This window comes from Oreochromis aureus, linkage group 10 (assembly GCF_013358895.1).
Source record: "Oreochromis aureus strain Israel breed Guangdong linkage group 10, ZZ_aureus, whole genome shotgun sequence".
Classification (NCBI taxonomy): Eukaryota; Metazoa; Chordata; class Actinopteri; order Cichliformes; family Cichlidae; genus Oreochromis; species Oreochromis aureus.
In genome coordinates, this window is record NC_052951.1 from 33491533 (window position 1) to 33512947 (window position 21415).

At 43.1% G+C, this 21415-nt stretch overlaps 2 protein-coding genes across 2 annotated transcripts; both read left to right on the top strand.

The window, feature by feature from the left end:
- The first annotated feature begins 1639 nt into the window (after positions 1–1639).
- LOC116309253 (putative gustatory receptor clone PTE03) lies at positions 1640–3867 on the top strand. The gene is made up of 2 exons (XM_031725812.2): positions 1640–2527; positions 3766–3867. The coding sequence occupies exons 1-2, from the start codon at positions 1640–1642 to the stop codon at positions 3865–3867; spliced, it is 990 nt and encodes a 329-aa protein (XP_031581672.1).
- Positions 3868–8899: 5032 nt separating this feature from the next.
- On the top strand, positions 8900–9844 carry LOC116309243 (putative gustatory receptor clone PTE03). Its single transcript, XM_039618184.1, has one exon. It carries the CDS (start codon positions 8903–8905, stop codon positions 9842–9844), a length of 942 nt encoding a protein of 313 aa, XP_039474118.1. The 5' UTR covers positions 8900–8902.
- The last annotated feature ends 11571 nt before the right edge of the window (positions 9845–21415 follow it).

A 21415-nucleotide genomic window follows, 5' to 3' on the forward strand; every position in this document is an offset into this window, starting at 1 on the left:
AGGAGCCCAGACTTCAGGAAGAAATTTCTGGTCCAGGTGGATGTCTCCACAATCGGCCTGGGAGCCGTGCTGGCCCAAGGGGACCCTGGAGAAGAGCATCCGGTCCTATACCTAAGCCACAAGCTGCTGCCATGAGAGACCAACTACTCAACTGTGGAGAAGGAGGCCTTGGGCATTAAGTGGGCACTGGAGAAACGCAGGTATTATTTACTAGGAAAGGAGTTTGAGTTGGAAACTGACCACCGAGCGCTCACCTGGATCCATTCCATGAAGGACCATATCAGCCGACTGACACGCTGGTACCTTTCACTGCAGCCTTTCAGATTCACCATCCGTCACAGACCAGGCAAGCTCAATTTAGTGACAGATTATCTCTCCAGGTTGCCGCACAATGCCAACCTCCGGGTGGACAGGGATGATGTGACGTAGTTACACCGTCCTGGGCCGCAGACAGCTGATCTGGGCGCATACACGCACCACCACCATTAATTTGTACAATTACCGTGGCTGTGCGTCTTTTAGTCGACCAGGCGGATAAACAAAAAGGGGTGAGAGGTATATTTTGAGCAGCACAGAGGGTGGCCAACATATTTTTTTTTGCTTACCTTTAATAAAGTCGGTCGCGTAGACTCTCTGTGATCGCCGATTATACGAGTGGTTATGCAAGCCGATGGTATGGTGTTCCAGGGTTCAAATAGTGGGTTCGCGCGCGCTTGAAAGGTCATGTGAACTGCATTATTTTTGTTTGTTTTTTTTTGTTATTGTGAAACACTGTAGGCTGCCTGGAATTGGCCATAAATGTCTGTATATACATATATATGTATTGTAGGAATACAGCTGGAAATAAGCTGAGGAAAAAAAGAGTGTTTTGGGAAAAGAAATAATAAAGGGATGAATATTATGCCTAGTGGGAGGGGCAATGGGGTATAAAAGAAGGCTGTTAGGGCCTACCTGAGTATTCTGTGAGATGTGACAGAGAGGGTAACATACAGACTGGCTCAGCCGCTTGTGTTTTGTATATAGATGTTTGTTTTGTGTTGAATTAAGTTAGTTTTCTATTTTCTTTGTAAATAATTGTTTTGTGCACCTGGGAGGCCGACGGAATAAACTATCCACACTGAATGCTTCCTGACTACGCCTGCATTTGTTTGGGAGAAGTTTAGGAGAGGACCCCACGACATCCTTCCACCCTGCAGGTGTCAGACTGTACTATCAAAACTGCTCTCAACAAACATAGAGGTGTACATCAGCGCTGTAACTTGTACTATTTTATCAACCAATTCACACTACAACCTGGGTTTGCCTCTTATCTGTATTTAATTTTATTTCATTTAATAACGGTACAGTACTCTGTTTTGGTAACCATTGCCCTTGATGTAAATATGTAAAAATTGTTTATGTTTCTATTCTGTGTCCTGTGCACTGTTTGTTTGTATATGTGTCTTTCTTGCTGCTGTTACATCCAAATTTCCCCTTGTGGGACAATTACTGCTGACTTCATTGCTGCTCAACTACCTACAAAGCAGGTATTACTTCATTTACTGTTTAGAGTTTAGTGCATATTTCATCATTTTTGAGTTTGTGCTAAATTTTCTTTTTTATATATATTGAAATTGGCATATTTGTTTTTTCCAAGTCCATGGAGAACTATACCTACAACAGCCTGACACTGCAGTTGGAAGGCTTCAAAGTCTCAGAGGATTTAATGTATCCTGTCTTTTTCTTGTTCTTGACTTCCTACATTCTTAGTATGTTTATGAATATTGGTATTCTAATAGTAATTATGATTGACAAGAACCTTAAGCAGCCCATGTATCGGCTGTTTTGTAACCTCTCAGTTAGTGACATAATCGGAATTACTCAAATTGTGCCTCGCTTGATTGCAGATCTTTTGAGGCCTCCCTCTGAGCGTCTCATCAGTTATTATGAATGTGCTTTTCAGGCTTTTGTCACACAGTTATTTGCAACAACTTCCCACACTGTGCTCATGGTTATGGCCTTTGACAGATATGTGGCCATCTGTAATCCTCTGCGCTATACTGCCATAATGAGCAACAAAATGGTGATCAAGCTGACAGTTCTGGCCTGGGGAGTGGCCTTTGTTTTGGTTGTAATTCTGATCAGTCTGACCGTACGGCTGAGCACATGTAGGACTATAATCAATAATCCTTTCTGTGACAACGCTTCATTGTTTAAGCTCTCTTGTGAGAGTGTTCTTATTAATAATGTCTATGGACTCACTTTCAGTGTGGGTTTGCTCACCTCCTCCATAGGCAGCATAGTTCTCACTTATGCTAACATTACAGTTATATGTCTGATGAGTAATAACAAGTCTTTGAACAGTAAAGCCTTAAAAACCTGCAGCACCCATCTGGTTGTTTATTTGATTATGTTGTTCAGTGGAATGATTGCAATTGCTTTGCATCGATTTCCTCAGTACTCTGATTACAGGAAGCTCTCTGCTATCTTGTTTGTCATTGTCCCTGGCAGCCTCAACCCTGTTATTTATGGTGTGCAATCCAAAGAGATACGAACATTCTTATATGAAAAATTTCATGCCAAAAAATGTTTGTTTTAATTTAAAAACAAAAACAAAAACAAGTGTTGTTTTCTGACAGTAAATGATTTTAATGAAATATATAAAACCTGCAAAATCCACCAATAGTGAATCAACGTGTGAAACACCTGTTTCCAAAAAATTATAAAGATTACATATCTATAAATAACTGTTATTAGGAATATATCTTCAATTGAACGATTGTTTTCATGGATAAACAGAACTCAGATTCTGGATAGAGATAATGGGAATGTTGCTGATTTTGTTAAATCAAACTTGAAATTGTAACATCAAAAACTAGGTCAAAGAAATGCATATTAAAGTCTTTGAAAGCCGCTTCTTCAGACATTACACACTTTTCCCAGTGAATGGTTGAAATGTCCCATGATGTGCTATTTTAAACATATATTTTTTTCATGTACAGTAATATGTTAGTGTTCTTACAAAAAATGCTACTAATATAAATGAAATAGACTTCTAGTTACAATTTAGTTTGATTGTGCATTGTAATGTCAAAATAATAAATACTGTAAAAATAAAACTGCAATAAAAAGCACACTTGTACACCCACAGCAATGAGACTATAGCACTGTTTCAAATCTAACTCTAATGCATTCACTTTCTGGTAAATATGATAAATCTATAAAAATTACTATAAAAATTTCCTTCAAATGTCTCAAACCAAAAGAAACATGTCTGCTTGGAAACTGTACGGAATAGAAAATGCAGATAACTATGTTACAATCTGTGGAATAGAAGTAAAACATTGTCAAAAAAATAAATACTTTTATAGAGCATAGATACCTCAAAATTCAACTTAAATATACTGATGAAATATTTGTACTTTGTTACTGGGGGCCGTCTGGCGACAGAGACAGGACCCCTCTGGAGGCCAGTGTCAACAGAGAATTCAAAGAAGGCCGGCGTTGATGGAGGTAACGGGTGGTATAGTCAGAAGTCAACGTCAGTAACGGAGACCTTTATTCTCTGACTCAGACTCAAGCACAGACGGTGCATAGTCTCCGCCTCAGACTCAAATGGTGACAATTATAAGCTCTGGACTCTCATGCTCCTACAGCATGGAAGGTGTGCTTCACTTATCAATCAAAAAACATGTGCATACCCACGACAAGGAAATGATCATATACATAATTTTTACCATGGCTAATTTTAATGAGCCATTTAAGTAATATCACAAGCACGCTGACCTGTCACAGCGTATGGTGCAATATTGTGAGACAACATGTTGCAGAAGGAAAATGAAGAAGCAAGGCTGCTATCTGACACAGCATTATTTAAGTGAAAACTGAAAACACAGCCTCATTGGTCACTTATTGAACTTTTGAATGCCCTCATGCTTGAACAGTGTTTATTATATACAATCTGTGATAGTACATGAGTACACCGGGCACCAGGACACATTAGGCAACAGGTCAGTAATCATTTGTGAAACTGTATCACCTGATCTAAGGGACAAATATGGAACTTGCTCATTTAAGTGGAGCAAACAGTAGAGGTCTTATTGTTCCATATCAAAGGGATCCAGCTCCTGTAGTTCAGGTATCTGACTAGCACGCCTCCTGAGTGCCACCAAGGTGAGCTGTTTTGGTAATGCTCAGCTGGGAAACACCGATGGACGGATGTAGAAGCTGATGCAACAGGCCAGACACCCCAAAATCCCGAAGCACCTTCCATGAAATACTCAGAGGGACACAGTCGAATGCCTTCTCCAACTCCATAAAACACATGTAGAATGGTTGGGCAAACTCCCATTCAACCCCAGGGGTTCTGCCACCAAAGAGTTGTTTAACTGCCTGCCTCAATAACCCCATCCCCAGTGATGGGTGAGTTGTCCCACTTGTCGTCAGACTATGATTCCTCTAATAAGACATGTCAGTGAGATCAAGGATGTCCTCAAAGTATTGCTTCCACCAGCTAACACTATCATCAGTTGAAGTCAGCAGCTCTTCAGGGACACTGTAGACAGTTTGGCAGAGCACCACTTTCCCCTCCTGAGACTTTTGCCAGAGTATCTCAGAAGGCAATCCAAAAGTTTCCCTCGAAGAAGCCAGCGTGGTCTGCTGGTACCTATCAGCTCTTTCCCACAGGGCAACCGGATTTTTAAAAGCGAGTAGGCCCCTGTAGTTGGTGTGGATTAAGGTAGCTTAGCCACCATTGGTTGCCACTCGGGACAATCTGCTGGGGCAGGACTAACAACAAACCGGTCCATGTGTAACCGGTTTCTGCTTCATCCCACTGCAACAGTTCGGCCCAAACAGACTCCTCGACTCTGCGTTGTGTTGTGTTTTTAAGAAGACAAGGAGTCTCTGATCGATCGTTGCCACTTTATTTCCTGAATGGAAACAACGGTGTTTTATCAGTGCACAGGCTCGCCACACACCACTCCGCACAGCACACTCTCGTATGGCTACGGCAGACTGGCAGCGATTACTGCAGCAATATTACAATTTCTAATGTACAATAAAATAACAGCAACAACAAATGATGTACCTGAATGGAAACAACGGTGTTTTATCAGTGCACAGGCTCGCCACACACCACTCCACACAGCACACTACGGCAGAACATCCAGTTTTACACAATAATAAACAAATGAAAAGTACATAAAACTGGTGTTGGACATGTGTCCACTGAGCACTTATTACACTCGGTACCCATCAGCTATGCAAACATCTTTTATGTGTCTGTACTACTTAGCTATATCGTGTGCGGAACAATACAACTCACCTCTCGTATGGTTACGGCAGACTGGCAGCGATTACTGCAGCCAGCCTCACCTAACCAGCCACACCGAGAGGGGGGGCGCTGTTTCCCCATTACACTGACATTTGTGGCAAGTGGAATAATACCACATAAACACTGTTACACATGTCTTGAATCATTATTCCCCATTCTACAACACACCCGCCAAGGAACAAACTGTGGTAATTAGTGATTCAGTTCAGAGACATGTGAAGCTACAGACACGACCAACCAGAATGATTTTTCTTCCAGTGCCCAGAGCAGGTGGCACTGAGGGAAACCTGAAAGTGCCAGCTAGGTATAATGTAAATTACAAAAAATTATAGTTTAACGTTGGCACTAATGACACATAGTTACATCGAACAGAGGTCACTAAAATTATATTACTGAATCGCGTGTAACTTTACAGAGTCTGACTTTGTTTTGGTAGTTTTCTCTGGTTCCCTCCACAATCAGAACAGGAGTGACATGTTTAGCTGCATGTTCTCCTTAAATCGCTGGCTGTCTGAGAGGTGTCCAAAAGATGACCTGTGTTTTATAGATAATTGGGAAACTCTCTGAGTAAAACCTGGTCTTATGAGAGGGGATGGCATCCATCACACTTTGGATGGAGCAGCTCTCCTGTGTAGAAATATGGCCTAAATTATTAAAATCTCAAAATTTACTCAATTACTCTTCTGAAAATGTAAAAAAACAAAACAAAACAACAACAACACCAATTTAATCACACTCTGAATCTTGTTCTGACAATGACAGAAACTAAACAACAGTATCTTCTAAAACCCTCTTTTGTTAGATCATTTCCTAATAACATTTAAATGTACAATAATTGGTATAATAATAATATACAAGCACATGTCTTTCTGAAAGTGCTGTAACTAAATTTAAAAATATAATTCAGCTGCTGTTATCTTCTTCAATGCCTTGTGCCAACACAGAGCAGAGCAGCTACCTGAACACTACTCCAAAAGAGGTTGAGTATGTTGTTAATAATTTTACCTCCTCAATACGTATAACTTCTGTAGCTCCTGTGAAAAAGAGACACTTTAATCAGAAGACATCAAGGGGGAGCGAGAGACACAGATGGAGACCAAACACAGACATGACAGGGGAAACACAGAGGACAAGGGACACATAAACACAGATGACATAACTGTCTCAATCCTGTGTCACTTGTGTGAGTCTAAGACACAAGAGGAACCTCACAGCCAATAAATGATAAATTGGAAATACAAGAAAACCTGACAACAAACACGGAAGAACCAAACTCAAGGCTAAAACCTAAAACTTGAACTTAAACCAATAATACCAAGAGACACAAAACACAATAAACTTGAAATGTTGGGTCAAAAGACCTAGCACCCTAACAGCCCTTCTCCTCTATAAAGTCAACACTAAAGTTTATAAGAATTCTGTGGAAAGGTAAAAATCTCTAATCTGCCTTTCATCAGTTCCTGTATTAAAAGCATCATAACTGCTTTAACCACCTAGGACCTGCTGTCCACATATGTGGACATTGCATTTTGGGTTGTCTAGACCAAAAGAGAAAATTTTGCTCTACAAGGGCCTGATATCCACTTACAGGGACATTATGCTGCCACTGTTCTATCAAAATTTAGAAGGAATGTCCTCGTATGTGGATCTCATTTTTCTCAGAATCAAAAATCAGGTAAAAAAAAGTCACATACAGTGTCTTGCAAAAGTATTCAGCCCGCTTGAACTTTCCCACATTTTGTCACATTACAGCCACAAACATGAATCAATTTTATTGGAATTCCAGGTGAAAGACCAACACAAAGTGGTGTACACGTGAGAAGTGGAACGAAAATCAGACATGATTCCAATGATTTTTTACTGTTCAAGCGATCATTCAGAAATGGAAGGAGTATGGCACAACTGTAAACCTACCAAGACAAGGCCGTCCACCTAAACTCACAGGCCGAACAAGGAGAGCGCTGATCAGAAATGCAGCCAATAGGCCCATGGTGACTCTGGACGAGCTGCAGAGATCTACAGCTCAGGTGGGGGAATCTGTCCATAGGACAACTATTAGTCGTGCACTGCACAAAGTTGGCCTTTATGGAAGAGTGGCAAGAAGAAAGCCATTGTTAACAGAAAACCATAAGAAGTCCCGTTTGCAGTTTGCCACAAGCCATGTGGGGGACACAGCAAACATGTGGAAGAAGGTGCTCTGGTCAGATGAGACCAAAATGGAACTTTTTGGCCAAAATGCAAAACGCTATGTGTGGAAAACTAACACTGCACATCACTCTGAACACACCATCCCCACTGTCAAATATGGTGGTGGCAGCATCATGCTCTGGGGGTGCTTCTCTTCAGCAGGGACAGGGAAGCTGGTCAGAGTTGATGGGAAGATGGATGGAGCCAAATACAGGGCAATCTTGGAAGAGATCTAAATCCAATCCAGAATCTGTGGCAAGATCTGAAAACTGCTGTTCACAAACGCTGTCCATCTAATCTGACTGAGCTGGAGCTGTTTTGCAAAGAAGAATGGGCAAGGATTTCAGTCTGTAGATGTGCAAAGCTGGTAGAGACATACCCTAAAAGACTAGCAGCTGTAACTGCAGCAAAAGGTGGTTCTACAAAGTATTGACTCAGGGGGCTGAATAATTACGCACACCCCACTTTGCAGTTATTTATTTGTAAAAAATGTTTGGAATCATGTATGATTTTCGTTCCACTTCTCACGTGTACACCACTTTGTATTGGTCTATCACCTGGAATTCCAATAAAACTGATTCATGTTTGTAGCTGCAAAGTGACAAAATGTGGGTAAGTTCTTTAATAATACTTTTGCAAGCCACTGTATTTCTTTCTTTTTAGATTCATCATGTCCCAATAAGCACAAATAGCCAAGAGAAATTAAAAATGCATGCCATGAAAGAGTTCCGGTCTTAGGAGGTTAAAAGCCTCAACATAAACACTTTTCTGGCAGCCTGGTGGGAATTCTTAAAAGAAAAATAGTCTTCACTTATCCCATGTAAACTAACACCCATTTTAATATCTTCCCTCAAGCTGTGTGACTTTCCTCGTGTCTTGTGTTTCCTTGTGTCGTTTCATGACAGAGATAAAAGATTCCCAAGTACAAAAGGAGTCTATAGAGTTTCCATGTAACTGTTCTTGTAAAAGCAAAATGTGTTCGGCACCACCATGCATTCGCATTGCAGTTTCAGAACACAAGCTTACTGTCTGTTGACAGGAGAGAGGGAACTGATTTCTTAATGTTAAATCATACATGATGTAACACACATGGTTTCCCTTGATAATTAGAATGTAATCTATAAAGGCAAAAACAGCATCATTGCTGCTCGGGAATAACAGTCACTTACTGCACCATGAAGCACCGTGTTAATTACATTACTAAGAGTATTTTCATAGTTTCATAATTTTTTCTTCTTTTTTTCCATTTCTCTATATGCTCTAAATTAAATGTAAATGTTAAACTAGTTTTGTAAGTATTTTTACTTCACAAATTAAGAGTTACTTGATAATACATGACTGTTTTTACTGCATTGCCTTTTATAGATATTGTAATCAGCCTATTTGTTTTTTTTCAGGTCAATGGAAAACTACACCTACAACAGCCTGACCCTACAGATGGAAGGCTTAAAGGTCTCAAAGGATTCTGTGTACACTCTTTTTTTCTTGTTCTTAACTTCCTACATTTTTATTATCATTATGAATATTGGTATTTCACTTCTAATTGTGCTTGATAAGAATCTTAAGCAGCCCATGTATCTGCTGTTTTGTAACCTCTCAGTCAGTGACATAATTGGAAGCACTCAAATTATCCCCCGTTTGATTGCAGATCTTTTGAGGCCTCCCTCTGAGCGTCTCATCAGTTATTATGAGTGTGTTGTTCAGGCTTTTACTACACAGTTGTTTGGTACAACTTCCCACACTGTGCTCATGGTTATGGCCTTTGACAGATATGTGGCCATCTGTAATCCTCTGCGCTATACTGCCATAATGAGCAACAAAATGGTGATCAAGCTGACAGTTCTGGCCTGGGGAGTGGCCTTTGTTTTGGTTGGTATTCTGATCAGTCTGACCGTACGGCTGAGCACATGTAGGACTATAATCAATAATCCTTTCTGTGACAACGCCTCATTGTTTAAGCTCTCCTGTGAGAATGTGATCATTAATAATATCTATGGGCTCACCTTCACTGTGGTCCTGCTCACCTCCTCTATAGGAACAGTTGTTCTCACGTATAGTAAAATTACAGTTGTTTGTCTCATCAGTAAGAACAAGTCATTGAACAGTAAAGCCTTAAAGACCTGCAGCACTCATCTGGTTGTTTATCTGATTATGCTGTTTAGTGGAATGATTGTCATTATGTTGCATCGCTTCCCCGATTACACTGACTACAGAAATCTCTCTGCTATTTTGTTTGTCATTGTCCCTGGCAGCCTCAACCCTGTTATATATGGTGTGCAATCCAAAGAGATACGAACATTCTTGTATGAAAAATTCCATTCTAAAAAGTGTTTGCCAAAATAAATGCTTCCTTATTTGAAAGCAGGAATGTCTTAAAAACATTAAGACCTTGATGACCTCTTTCTTTCTGATTTTGAAGAAAAGCACCAAAGCTTTATGAATCAAACAAACCCAAATTCACAATAAAAGACATATGATGTTTAAACTGAGATGTTTTCCTCTTTTATGAAAAATGGGTGAGTAGTTTGTGTTTTTGTAAAGGAAGGAAACAAGATTGTGCGTGTTAGCGGGTGACCTGTACACTCAGTTTGTGAGGACCTGTGGTTAATGTGCCTCTCTTTTTTCCCTTGACTATAACACATACGGTTAGCTGCATGTTACTTTAAAAAGTTCAGGTGAGAGCTTTGTTTTTATTTTTCATTTCCCCTTTTGGATAGATTTAGAAACCATGTATACTGAACAAAAATATAAATGCAACAGTTTTGCTCCCATTTTTCATGAGCTGAATTTAAAGATCTATAACATTTTCTACATACCCATTACTATCAAATATTGTTGACAAATCTGTCTAAATCTGTGTTAGTGAAAACCTCTCTTTGCTGAGTAATCCATCTCACCTCACAGGTGTGGCATGTCAAGGTGCTGATTTCTTTGGTATCCTCCAGATAGTTGCCAGTGATTGCCAGTATGACAGGCACCAACAACTGCATATACAGTGGCTTGCAAAAGTATTCGGCCCCCTTGAACTTTCCCACATTTTGTCACATTACAGCCACAAACATGAATCAATTTTATTGGAATTCCAGGTGAAAGACCAATACAAAGTGGTGTACACGTGAGAAGTGGAACGAAAATCATACATGATTCCAAACATTTTTTACAAATAAATAACTGCAAAGTGGGGTGTGCGTAATTATTCAGCCCCCTTTGCAGTCAGTTGCCCATAGACATTGCCTGATGAGTGCTAATGACTAAACAGAGTGCACCTGTGTGTAATCTAATGTCAGTACAAATACAGCTGCTCTGTGACGGCCTCAGAGGTGGTCTGGGAGAATATTGGGAGCAACAACACCATGAAGTCCAAAGAACACAGCAGACAGGTCAGGGATAAAGTTATTGAGAAATTTAAAGCAGACTTAGGCTACAAAAAGATTTCCCAAGCCTTGAACATCCCACCGAGCACTGTTCAAGCAATCATTCAGAAATGGAAGGAGTATAGGCCGAATACTTTTGCAAGCCACTGTAGCTCCCTCAGCAAAATGCAATTCATTTGGAATCAATACCCTCAACCTCCCTTTTTCAGCTGTGAAAACTTTACCCAAAGCTAAGATGAAAATCTTCCAATATGAGGCACTGAAAAACCAAAATGACAAATTTTCCGCCTGACTCCAAATAGTCACTGAAAAAAAAAAAAAAATCGAAATCAAACATTACAAGTACAAGTCACTTTGAGTTTTATCACTGAAACATCCTACTTTAACTAAAGTTAAACAACCAACAACCACTAATGTCACTTGAGAGTGGCATTAGTCGAACATCCCTTCGGCGGATATTAGCTACTCACAAATGGCACCCTTACAAACTCCAGCTACTGCAGCATCTCAACGAGGATGACCCAGATCGGCGCACAGAATTTGCAGAATGGGCAAAACAAAAATTGGAACAGGACCCTCAGTTCACGCAGAAGATTTTGTTCAGTGATGAGGCAAACTTTATGTGAATGGTGAAGTTAACAAACAAAACCACCGCTATTGGTCTGACACTAACCCACATTGGATGGATCCCTCCAAGACTGTTGGAACAACAAAAGTGATGGTTTGGTGTGGTATATGGGGTACAACGATAGTGGGTCCATTCTTCATCAATGGAAACCTCAAGGCCACTGGATATTTGAAATTGCTACATGATGATGTGTTTCCCTCTTTATGCACTGAAGCTGGCACGTTCCCTGAGTTTTTCCAGCAAAATGGTGCACCACCACATTATGGGTGCCAGGTCCGAGCATTCCTAGATGAACAGTTTCCTGGAAAGTGGATTGGTCGTCGTGGGCCAGTTGAATGGCCCCCAAGGTCTCCCGATCTGACCCCCTTAGACTTTTATCTTTGGGGTCATCTGAAGGTAATTGTCTATTGTGTGAAGATACGAGATGTGCAGCACCTGAAACTACGGATACTGGATGCCTGTTCTGGCATTTCTCCTGCGGTGTTGCTATCAGTGTGTGAAGAGTGGGAGAAGAGGGTTGCATTGACAATCCAACACAATGGGCAGCACATTGAACACATTTTATAAGTGGTCAGAAACTTGTAAATAACTCATGAAAGAATAAAGTTACGTTGAAACCAAGCACACCATTGTTTTTCTTGTGACATTACCAATAAGTTTGATGTGTCACATGGCCCTCTTCCTATTGAAAAAAACAAAAGTTGTATCCAAGATGGCCGACTTCTAAATGGCCACCATGGTCACCACCCATCTTGAGGAGTTTGCCCCCTCACATATACTAATGTGCCACAAACAGGACTTTAATATCACCAACCATTCCCATGTTATTACTGTGCATCCATATAAATGGCCCACCCTGTAGATAAATAAAACTACAAAGAACTCAACTTTGGACATCGCTAGGTATCTGACGTTTGATTTACTTCATCGAAAGTTTCACCGACACTGGCCAACATCAGCTCGCAGTGGCAAAAACAGCAGTGCTTACCAATTCGAAAGTTCTTGATATCCTTCACAACTTACTTCTGTCTGATGACAGCAATGCTTTTCCCCCCATATATTTTTATTGAAATTTTCTGTTGCACAATACAATCAAATATTTGAACACCCTCACATTCACACACCCATCCATACATCAAACCGGCCTACATCATATTCAAATGTAGAAATGAGCATAGTTCTCACAGTAATACAAAAATACAAGGAATTAGGATAGACAAGATTCTCCCCTCCTTCCCTTCTTCTTGTCCTTCTTTCTCATAAACGTCCTTCACCTCCACTTCCTAAGCTATCCATGTATGGCTTCCACACATTCACAAAGGCCCATTGTTTGCCCTTGGCAATATGTGTTAGACTTTCCAGGCCTAGAGTCTGCAATTTCCTTCTTCCAGAGTCCCATGGAGGGCGCATCCATAGTCTTCCAACATAGTGCAATGGCTCTTCTGGCTTGAAATAGTCCATAGTCCAGTAATTTAGTTTGTTTTTTCAGTTGCTTAAATTCCCTTGGGTATATTCCAAGCACACAGAGTTTACCTTTTAAAGGGATTTTTACCTTGAAACCTTCAGACGAACATTTGATAACATCTTTCCAAAATTCCTGGATTTTAGGACATTCCCATAGACAATGAAGAAGAGTCCCTTTTTCAACTAAACATTTAGTACAGATGTCTGGAATATCATTGGACATATGATGAAGCCTGGCTGGTGTTAGGTTCTCATAAGGCATTTCAAAGCGTGTGCTTATTGTTTGTTTTTGTGCTTTTAAGCAAGCCTGGTTCCAGTCATTTTCTTCTCTGTCCTCTTGGATCTCCCTTCTCCAAGCATCATGCTTATCTGCTGCTGAGTCTTTGGAGGGAAGCATCAATAATTATAATATATAGAGAAAAAACCTTTCCCTTTTGTATTCTTAACGAATACCTCCTCTATTTTTGTTAATGGTGGAAGTTGAGCAATATTTTGCAGTTTTGATGACTTTGATAATTTTTCAATTGTAAATATTTTAGAAAGTGCTTTGGTGGTATTAAATATTTTTTACATAATTGATCAAATGTGAGCAGCATGCTGTCTGCATATAGGTCTTTAACTTTTTGAATGCGTTTATTTTTCCATATTTTAAATCCTCCATTATTTTTACTAGGATTAAACATTTCATTTCCCCAAATAGGTGTGAATTGCAAAAGCGATGGAAGATTGCCCACATGTTTATGAGCTGCATGCCAAATTATAATTGTATATTTCAAGAAAGGACTCTTTGTATTCTTTTTTTTAATGTCTTAGTGTCTGAGGAATATAGAAAAGTGTGTAAGGGAAGATCTGGAACAGATTTTTCCTCAATGTCAACCCAGGCTGGAGGTGTTGTTGGCCACAACAGGCCTTCATCTTCCTTCCTCATTAAGAAACAAGTTATGGTCTGACCGGCCCTGCTGGGCGACCTGCTTGTGTGTGTTTTTATTTTGATGGAGCCGCACTTCCCCGGAGGCGGGAGCGCCGACCGGAAGTAGCTCCGTTCTGAGTTTTCTCCACACTGGCGATTAATCAACTCACCAGCTGCGGTGAATTATCTGCTGTCTGACGACGATGTATTTAAAGCTGTGACCAGGCTTCAGTCAGCGCTGGATCATTAGACTAAGCTCGTTAGTACAGTTTAGATCGTGTGTTGTTTCTAATGCCGTTTCGGATAGCTTCTCACTCCTTATCTTTTGCACCAGGAAGTGGAGAGGAAAACACGGGAGCTGAATCACGAGCGGGGAATTAATGTGTCGCCTACCTTCACATCGCCAATCTGCACTTTCGGGAGCCGGGAGAATTCACCAGGGGGAGCCACGGTCAAAGGATTTCACACTGAACTGTTATTATTTTGCACTGTAAATAAATTCACTGTTTCTTTGCAAGTGGAGATCTCCGTTCGAGTCCACTCCATCCACACTCCATGACAAAACACTGAAAATTCTCTAATTTTTTTTTTGTTAGTATCACTAATTTAGTAACATTATCTTTCAGATTAGTCAAAAACAAAAATATAATATCATCTGAAACAAAACCACAAAAAATAAAGAATCTGAATCACTCAGTCCAAACACAAGGGCTTAAGAGTCCGAGACCCTGTTTCAGGAGGGCGACCATGATCTCGGCGGAAAAGGAGTTCATGGTGAAGTAGTTCAGGTGGCCGTCCTGGAGGCCGATGGCACAAGAGTCCAAAGTCAGGCAGATCAGGGGGCCGTCCTGGAGGTCGACAGCATAGCAGTTCATAGTTCAATGGTTCAGGGGGCCGACCACGTGGAAGGTGGCAGTGGCGAAGCAGGTATGGCTGGCCACACTCGGGGGGCTTGGCTCGTGGCCGGCGGCGACGTGGACGAGACCTGTCGGGCGGCTTGGCTGGCGGTCGATGGTGTAGACAAGACCTCTCAGGTGACTTGGCAGGTGGTCGACGGTAGTGTGGATGTGGACGTGACCCCTCGGGTGGTTTGGTGGGTTTTCGTGGACAGGCTGTTTTGACAGGGCCCGGAAACAGCCATGCTGGACGTGGCTTGGCAGGCGAGGCAGGACCAGATAATGGCGCTGCAGGCAACTGCATGGAAACTACTGGTGGTAGCGCTGCAGGCGACGGCGTGGAAGCCGCAGGCGGTGGACCAGGTGGTGGCTGAAAGGACTCACCAGAGCCGTTAGCGGAGATGGAGAGATACTGGACGGGCGCTCCAGAACCCTCAGCTGACGAGGCATGAGGCTGGACGGGCTCCTCGGGCCCTCCAGCTGACGTGGCATGGTGCTGGACGGGCTCCTCGGGCCCCCCAGCTGACGTGGCATGAGGCTGGACGGGCTCCTCGGGCCCCCCAGCTGACGTGGCATGAGGCTGGACGGGCTCGGCTGAACCTCCAGCTGACGTGGCATGAGGCTGGACAGGCTCCTCGGGCCCCCCAGCTGACGTGGCATGAGGCTGGACGGGTTCCTCGGGCCCTCCAGCTGACGTGGCATGGTGCTGGACGGGCTCCTTGGGCCCTCCAGCTGACGTGGCATGAGGCTGGACGGGCTCCTCGGGCCCCCCAGCTGACGTGGCATGAGGCTGGACGGGCTCCTCGGGCCCTCCAGCTGACGTGGCATGAGGCTGGGACGGCCTCGGGCCCCCCAGCTGACGTGATATGAGGCTGGACGGGCTCGGCTGAACCTCCAGCTGACGTGGCATGAGGCTGGACGGGCTCCTCGGGCCCCCCAGCTGACGTGGCATGAGGCTGGACGGGCTCCTCGGGCCCTTCAGCTGACGTGGCATGGTGCTGGACGGGCTCCTCGGGCCCTCCAGCAATGGAAGAAAACTGCTCCGCTGCTCGGGATCGCTGACGGCGTGGACGCCGTTTTCTCCGGGAAGGAGGAGGAGACGTGCCAGCCCGCGAATCCTCCAGCGGGCCGGGCTGAACCTCCTCCGAGTCTTCATACTGGAGAGGCAGATCCGGGCGGACGTGTACGGTGGAAACGAGGAAGTCCTGGATGAGAGGGTTTAGCGCGCCAAATAGCCAGGGAAGTCCAGAAACCATCCTCTGCAGACGGATGGCTAACTCCTCCTGGTATTCTTCAAATGGCAGCGCAAAGCATTCCTGGCATAGGAACTCCACCGCATAGATCATGTCCTCCCGGAGCTCAGCAGAGGGATTATGAGCTGCTGGGTCCATTGTCTGGTTGCGTCCTTCTGTCACAATACGGCTGTGTGCAGGCAAGAGTAGGACCCAAACGCAAACTCGCAGAGACAAAAAGTAAACTCAAAAAACACAGCTTTATTGCTGGCGTGGAAGGGAAACAAAAAAATAAAACTAAACTTGGAAAACTAATACTAAATCATATATGGAAACACAGGGAGAATCACACAACTATGTTGGAGGACGCAACACTGACAAAGAGAAACATGGGGCTAAAATTCACTGTGGGATAACGAGGGGGAATGAGCCACAGGAGGAGAGCACAGCTGGGAGTAATTAGGCAGGACGAGACAAGGGAAGCAAAACTAGAAACATTAACATAGGACACAGACTGTGAAAGTAAAACAGGAAACACACTGACTGAACTCAAGAAATGTAAACTTAACAGACTGGGGAGACAGAACATAGGGACTTGAAACATGGGACAGAAAGTCACAGTAGAAACAACAAGAACATAACAATGCCATAACAAAATACAGGAACACAGGACCTCTTTCAAAATAAAATGGGAAATATAATGAAGCGCAAACATGACAACATAAGAAACACAGACATGAAACACATGAAGGACAAGGGAGACTTAACAGGGGTTGGATATACAAGGGGAATCTAGTAAACAAATGAACTTAGATAACCTAATGAACTTAAACATAAACCTTAAATATCAAAATAAACTTAAAACGCTGGGTCAAAAGACCCAGGATCATGACAAAGACAAGTGAATTTAACACAGGGACTGGAGATAAACAGACATTGAACATGACTGACTAGTGAGACAAAATGATGAAACACTGGGAGAGGATAGCAGGAACAGGAAGGGATAAACACTGGAACCAGGACTAACACCTTATTGACCTGATAAGTCAGGAAAACCAGACGACCACAGAAACAGGCACAGAGAGACCAGGCAGGCACGAGTTACATCAGTAGCAGTAGCAGATACGTTTTCTGACCGGACATGTTTAGTATTTATTACAGAGATTGACAGACCACGTGACTTTCGCGCATTGCATGCCGGGTACTCGTGGCAAAACAATCAAAGCAATGCATCAAACGCAAGCATTTGCAGCACCACAAAACGTTCATTCTCCGGTTCCAGTACCTTCTTGCTTTTTCTTTGCCCCCCAAAAAAGTTATGTACAAAACGAAGGAGAACAATGCCGGTCCGTACAAAGACAGACTTGATGAAAAGTCAAAGCAAAGATACGAGGAAAAAATCAAAGGAGTGAGAGGGTCAGACCCTTACGAGCACACAGAGTGGACAAAAGACGTTAGCGTGCTGCCCACTTTCACCACGCTCATATTTATAATTATACGGTTCTTGGAGTGAGTGCATACACTCATGAAGTTTTTAGTAACTTCAGGTCACTGCAACAAGCCCAGGTACAGTTTACCGACGGATGGGTACAGGACCTTGAAATGCACCGTGTAGAACGAAAGACCATCGTACGAACAAAGGTAAGTTCACCAGTCTCACAAATCGTCTTCATAAATACACATTCGTTAACTGTTTATTAATAGGACCTTTGAGCTCAACAGTAATTAATTAGTAGTGGAAATAATTTCTGGTACGCATTACAGAAATGTAGCAGTGACAATAATATTGTATGTTGTAATCGCACTGGGCAATTAGCAATACACGTTCTTAATTTCGTTGTACTGGTGACAATGACAATAAAGTTTCTGATTCTGATTCTGAAAACAACTGTTTTATCCTGTGAATAAAAGTATATGTTTTGTCAATGTACCATAGTAATAACAGAAGCGAAACGCAATATTGTGTCAGGACAATTCACTATTTATGCACAATAAATAAAGGAGCATAGCGTGACAATTTCTGTTCAGCGCCAGACTTGCTTGTAACCTATATCACCAATTATGTTATGAAAAATGACGTATTAACTACTACAAAAAACTTACCTTTGTGGAAATGCTTGGAGCAGACTAACATGTGAGCTGGAGTGTTCTCGGATGTTATATTTGGTCTTTGAATGGCTGCAATCCAGGCCATCCGTCGGCTCTTTGTTACTTCGGAAACATGGCTTGAACAATTTCTCTTCAACAACGTAATCCGATAACAGCCGATCTCTTTACCCGTCGGCTTCCCGTGGCTGTCATGCGACCGGCTATTGCAGTTAATAATACAACAGCTTCTTGCCATTTTTGTGTTTCTTTTTCTCGCTGTGTAACTGATTTCAATTGAAAGCCTGCGTGCGCTAGTACCTCTTGCCACGAGTTCCCAGAATCCTTTGCGGTTTTACCCCTGAATGACGTCATATTTTCAATCTCTATTGGCTGGCAGGAGTGGCAGAAAAGTATGTGACGTTTGTGCAGGACATAAATGAGGACAGGAATAGGAATCGGACGGGCACAAAGATAGATTAACATAATTGGAACCACAACCAGGCCATGTTTTGGTTGAGAATTTCACTGCTTCACCCCTATGTACATCTTATTCTGAAAAGAAGTTTCAAGGATGGTTAATCTCTCCCTGAAGACAACGGCAGCTTCAGAGCAACAGCATCAACGTCAAGAGCACATGCCAGTTGAACAGACAGCAGCACTGCCCTAAAACTTCAAAGGGTTCAGCAGCATGTACAAATACCATTGCAGATGGAAGCATGAGTCTTGGTAATGAGGACAGGAATAGTGATAGTGAAGGCAGCATGGTTTAAATACCTGGGTTTAACCATCCAAAACAAGATATAGTCCACAAGAGAGTGTACAGGCAGGGGTGAGATGTGTGTTAGGGGGATTAGTGACAGAAAAATGCAAATCAGAATAAGAATCTTTATTATCGCTGTAGCAATTAAACATTGAACAAAATAATTAAGGTGAAATTCCCTCAAAGCTGGGCAGCACAGTAGAGTTCAATCCCAACACCTGACCTTTCTGTGTGGAGCATATTCTCCCTGTGTTGGCTTTTTTCCCCTGGTACTCTGGTTTCTTTACATAGAAGGAACCATAGACCAAAGACTGAAGGAACCATACACCAAAGACAGGCAGTTATTGGGGTTAAGATAAGATAAGATAAGATAAGATAAGATAAGATAAGATAAGATAAGATAAGATAAGATAAGATAAGATAAGATGACCTTTATTAGTCCCACACGTGGGAAATTTGTTTTGTCACAGCAGGAAGTGGACAGTGCAAAAGTTATGAAGCAAAAATTAGAATACAATAAGAATAAATACAGTACACAACTGTACAGAATAGAATAAAATAAAATACTATATACAGTAGAATAGAATAGAATAGAATAAAATATACAATAAGATCAAAATATAATACAAATGCTATATACAACTGAGTAAAAATACAATGATGCCAGAAAAGATTATTGCACTTAGTCTTATTGCACATGTGTGGATGTGTGTGTTTGATCAGTTAAAGTCTTTGTTGTGGAGTCTGACAGCAGTGGGGAGGAAAGACCTGCGAAATCTCTCCGTCCCACACCGTGGGTGCCGCAGTCTCCCACTGAAGGAGCTGCTCAGTGCTGTCACAGTCTCATGCATGGGGTGGGAGATGCTGTCCAACAGGGATGACAGCTTAGCCACCATTCTCCTGTCACTCACCACCTCCACTGGGTCCAGAGGGCATCCTAGAACAGAGCTGGCCCTTCGGATCAGCCTGTTCAGTCTCTTCCTGTCCCCAGCAGAGATGCTGCCACCCCAGCAGACCACACCATAGAAGATGGCTGAGGCCACCACAGAGTCATAGAAGGTCTTCAGGAGTGGGCCCTCTACTCCAAACGACCTGAGTCTCCGCAGCAGGTACAGTCTGCTCTGCCCTTTCCTGTAGAGGGTGTCTGAATTATGAGTCCAGTCCAGTTTGTTGTTCAGATGAACACCAAGGAGCCTGTAGCTGTCCACAGCCTCAATGTCCATGCCTTGGATGTTCAGTGGTTGCAGTGGAGGATGCTTGTGCCTGCGGAAGTCTACCACCAGCTCCTTGGTTTTACTGGCATTGATCTGGAGGTAGTTCAGCTGGCACCAGTCCACAAAGTCTTGGATCAGTTCTCTGTACTCCTTGTCATCCCCATCAGTGATGAGGCCGACTATTGCAGAGTCATCAGAGAACTTCTGCAGGAAGCACTGGGTGGAGTTGTGGGAGAAGTCTGCAGTGTAGATGGTGAAGAGGAACGGAGCCAGAACCGTTCCCTGTGGGGCCCCCGTACTGCAGATGACCCTGTCCGACACACAGCCCTGAGTCCTCACATACTGTGGTCGGTCGGTGAGGTAGTCCAGAATCCATGTGGTGAGGTGATGGTCCACTCCTGAGTTCTCCAGCTTGTCCTTCAGAACCGAGGGAAGAATGGTGTTGAAGGCACTGGAGAAATCAAAGAACATGATTCTCACAGTGCTCCCAGCGGTCTCCAGGTGAGCGAGGGAACGATGTAGAAGGTGAATGATGGCATCATCCGCTCCAATGCCAGGCTGGTAGGCAAACTGAAGTGGGTCCAGTGATGAGCTCACCAGGCGCCGAAGCTGAGCCAGGACCAACCACTCCAGGATCTTCATCAGGTGGGATGTCAGAGCCACCGGCATGTAGCTGTTGAGGTCCTTGGGGCATGAAGTCTTTGGCACTGGTACAACACAGGAGGTTTTCCAGAGCTGTGGGACTCTACCCAGCCTCAGGCTCAGGTTGAAGAGGTGCTCCATCACCCCACACAGTTGGTCTGCGCAGGACCTGATGGCCCTCGAGCTGATGCCATCTGGGCCCGCTGCCTTCTTGCCATTAATCCTCCTCAGTTCCCTCCTCAGAGACAGGCTGGAGCCTTGTGTTGAGTGTGTACTGGATGCTGTTGTTGGGGGTGGGGAGGAGTGAGCAGGGTGAATAGAGGAGGTGTGAAGTGTCTGAGGTGTCAGAGGTGGAACAGCAGCAGTGGGGGTGGGTGAGTCTGCAGTCGATGTTGGAGACTGCCTCATGGATGAATCAAATCTGTTGAAGCAATGATTCAGTTCATTTGCCCACCTCACATCCCTCCCAGGCAGAGAGTTCTGATGTTTGTGGCCTGAGATGGTTCTGAGGCCTCTCCAGACTTCACCAACGTTATTTTGCTGAAGCTGGTTCTCCATCTTCTGCCTGTAGCTGTCCTTCCCATTCCTTATCAGTCCCCTCAACTCTCTCTGCACCCTTTTCAACTCCTCTTTGTCTTTGGATTTGAAGGCCCTCCTCTTCTGCTTGAGGACAGCTTTAATTTCTGGGGTAATCCAAGGTTTGTTG

Coding starts and splice junctions, on each gene's coding strand:
- LOC116309243 (XM_039618184.1), top strand. CDS start 8,903: ATGGAAAACTACACCTACAACAGCCTGACCCTACAGATGGAAGGCTTA.
- LOC116309253 (XM_031725812.2), top strand. CDS start 1,640: ATGGAGAACTATACCTACAACAGCCTGACACTGCAGTTGGAAGGCTTC. Junction 2,528..3,765: donor ATGGTGTGCAATCCAAAGAG/ATACGAACATTC, acceptor AAGCACGCTGAC/CTGTCACAGCGTATGGTGCA.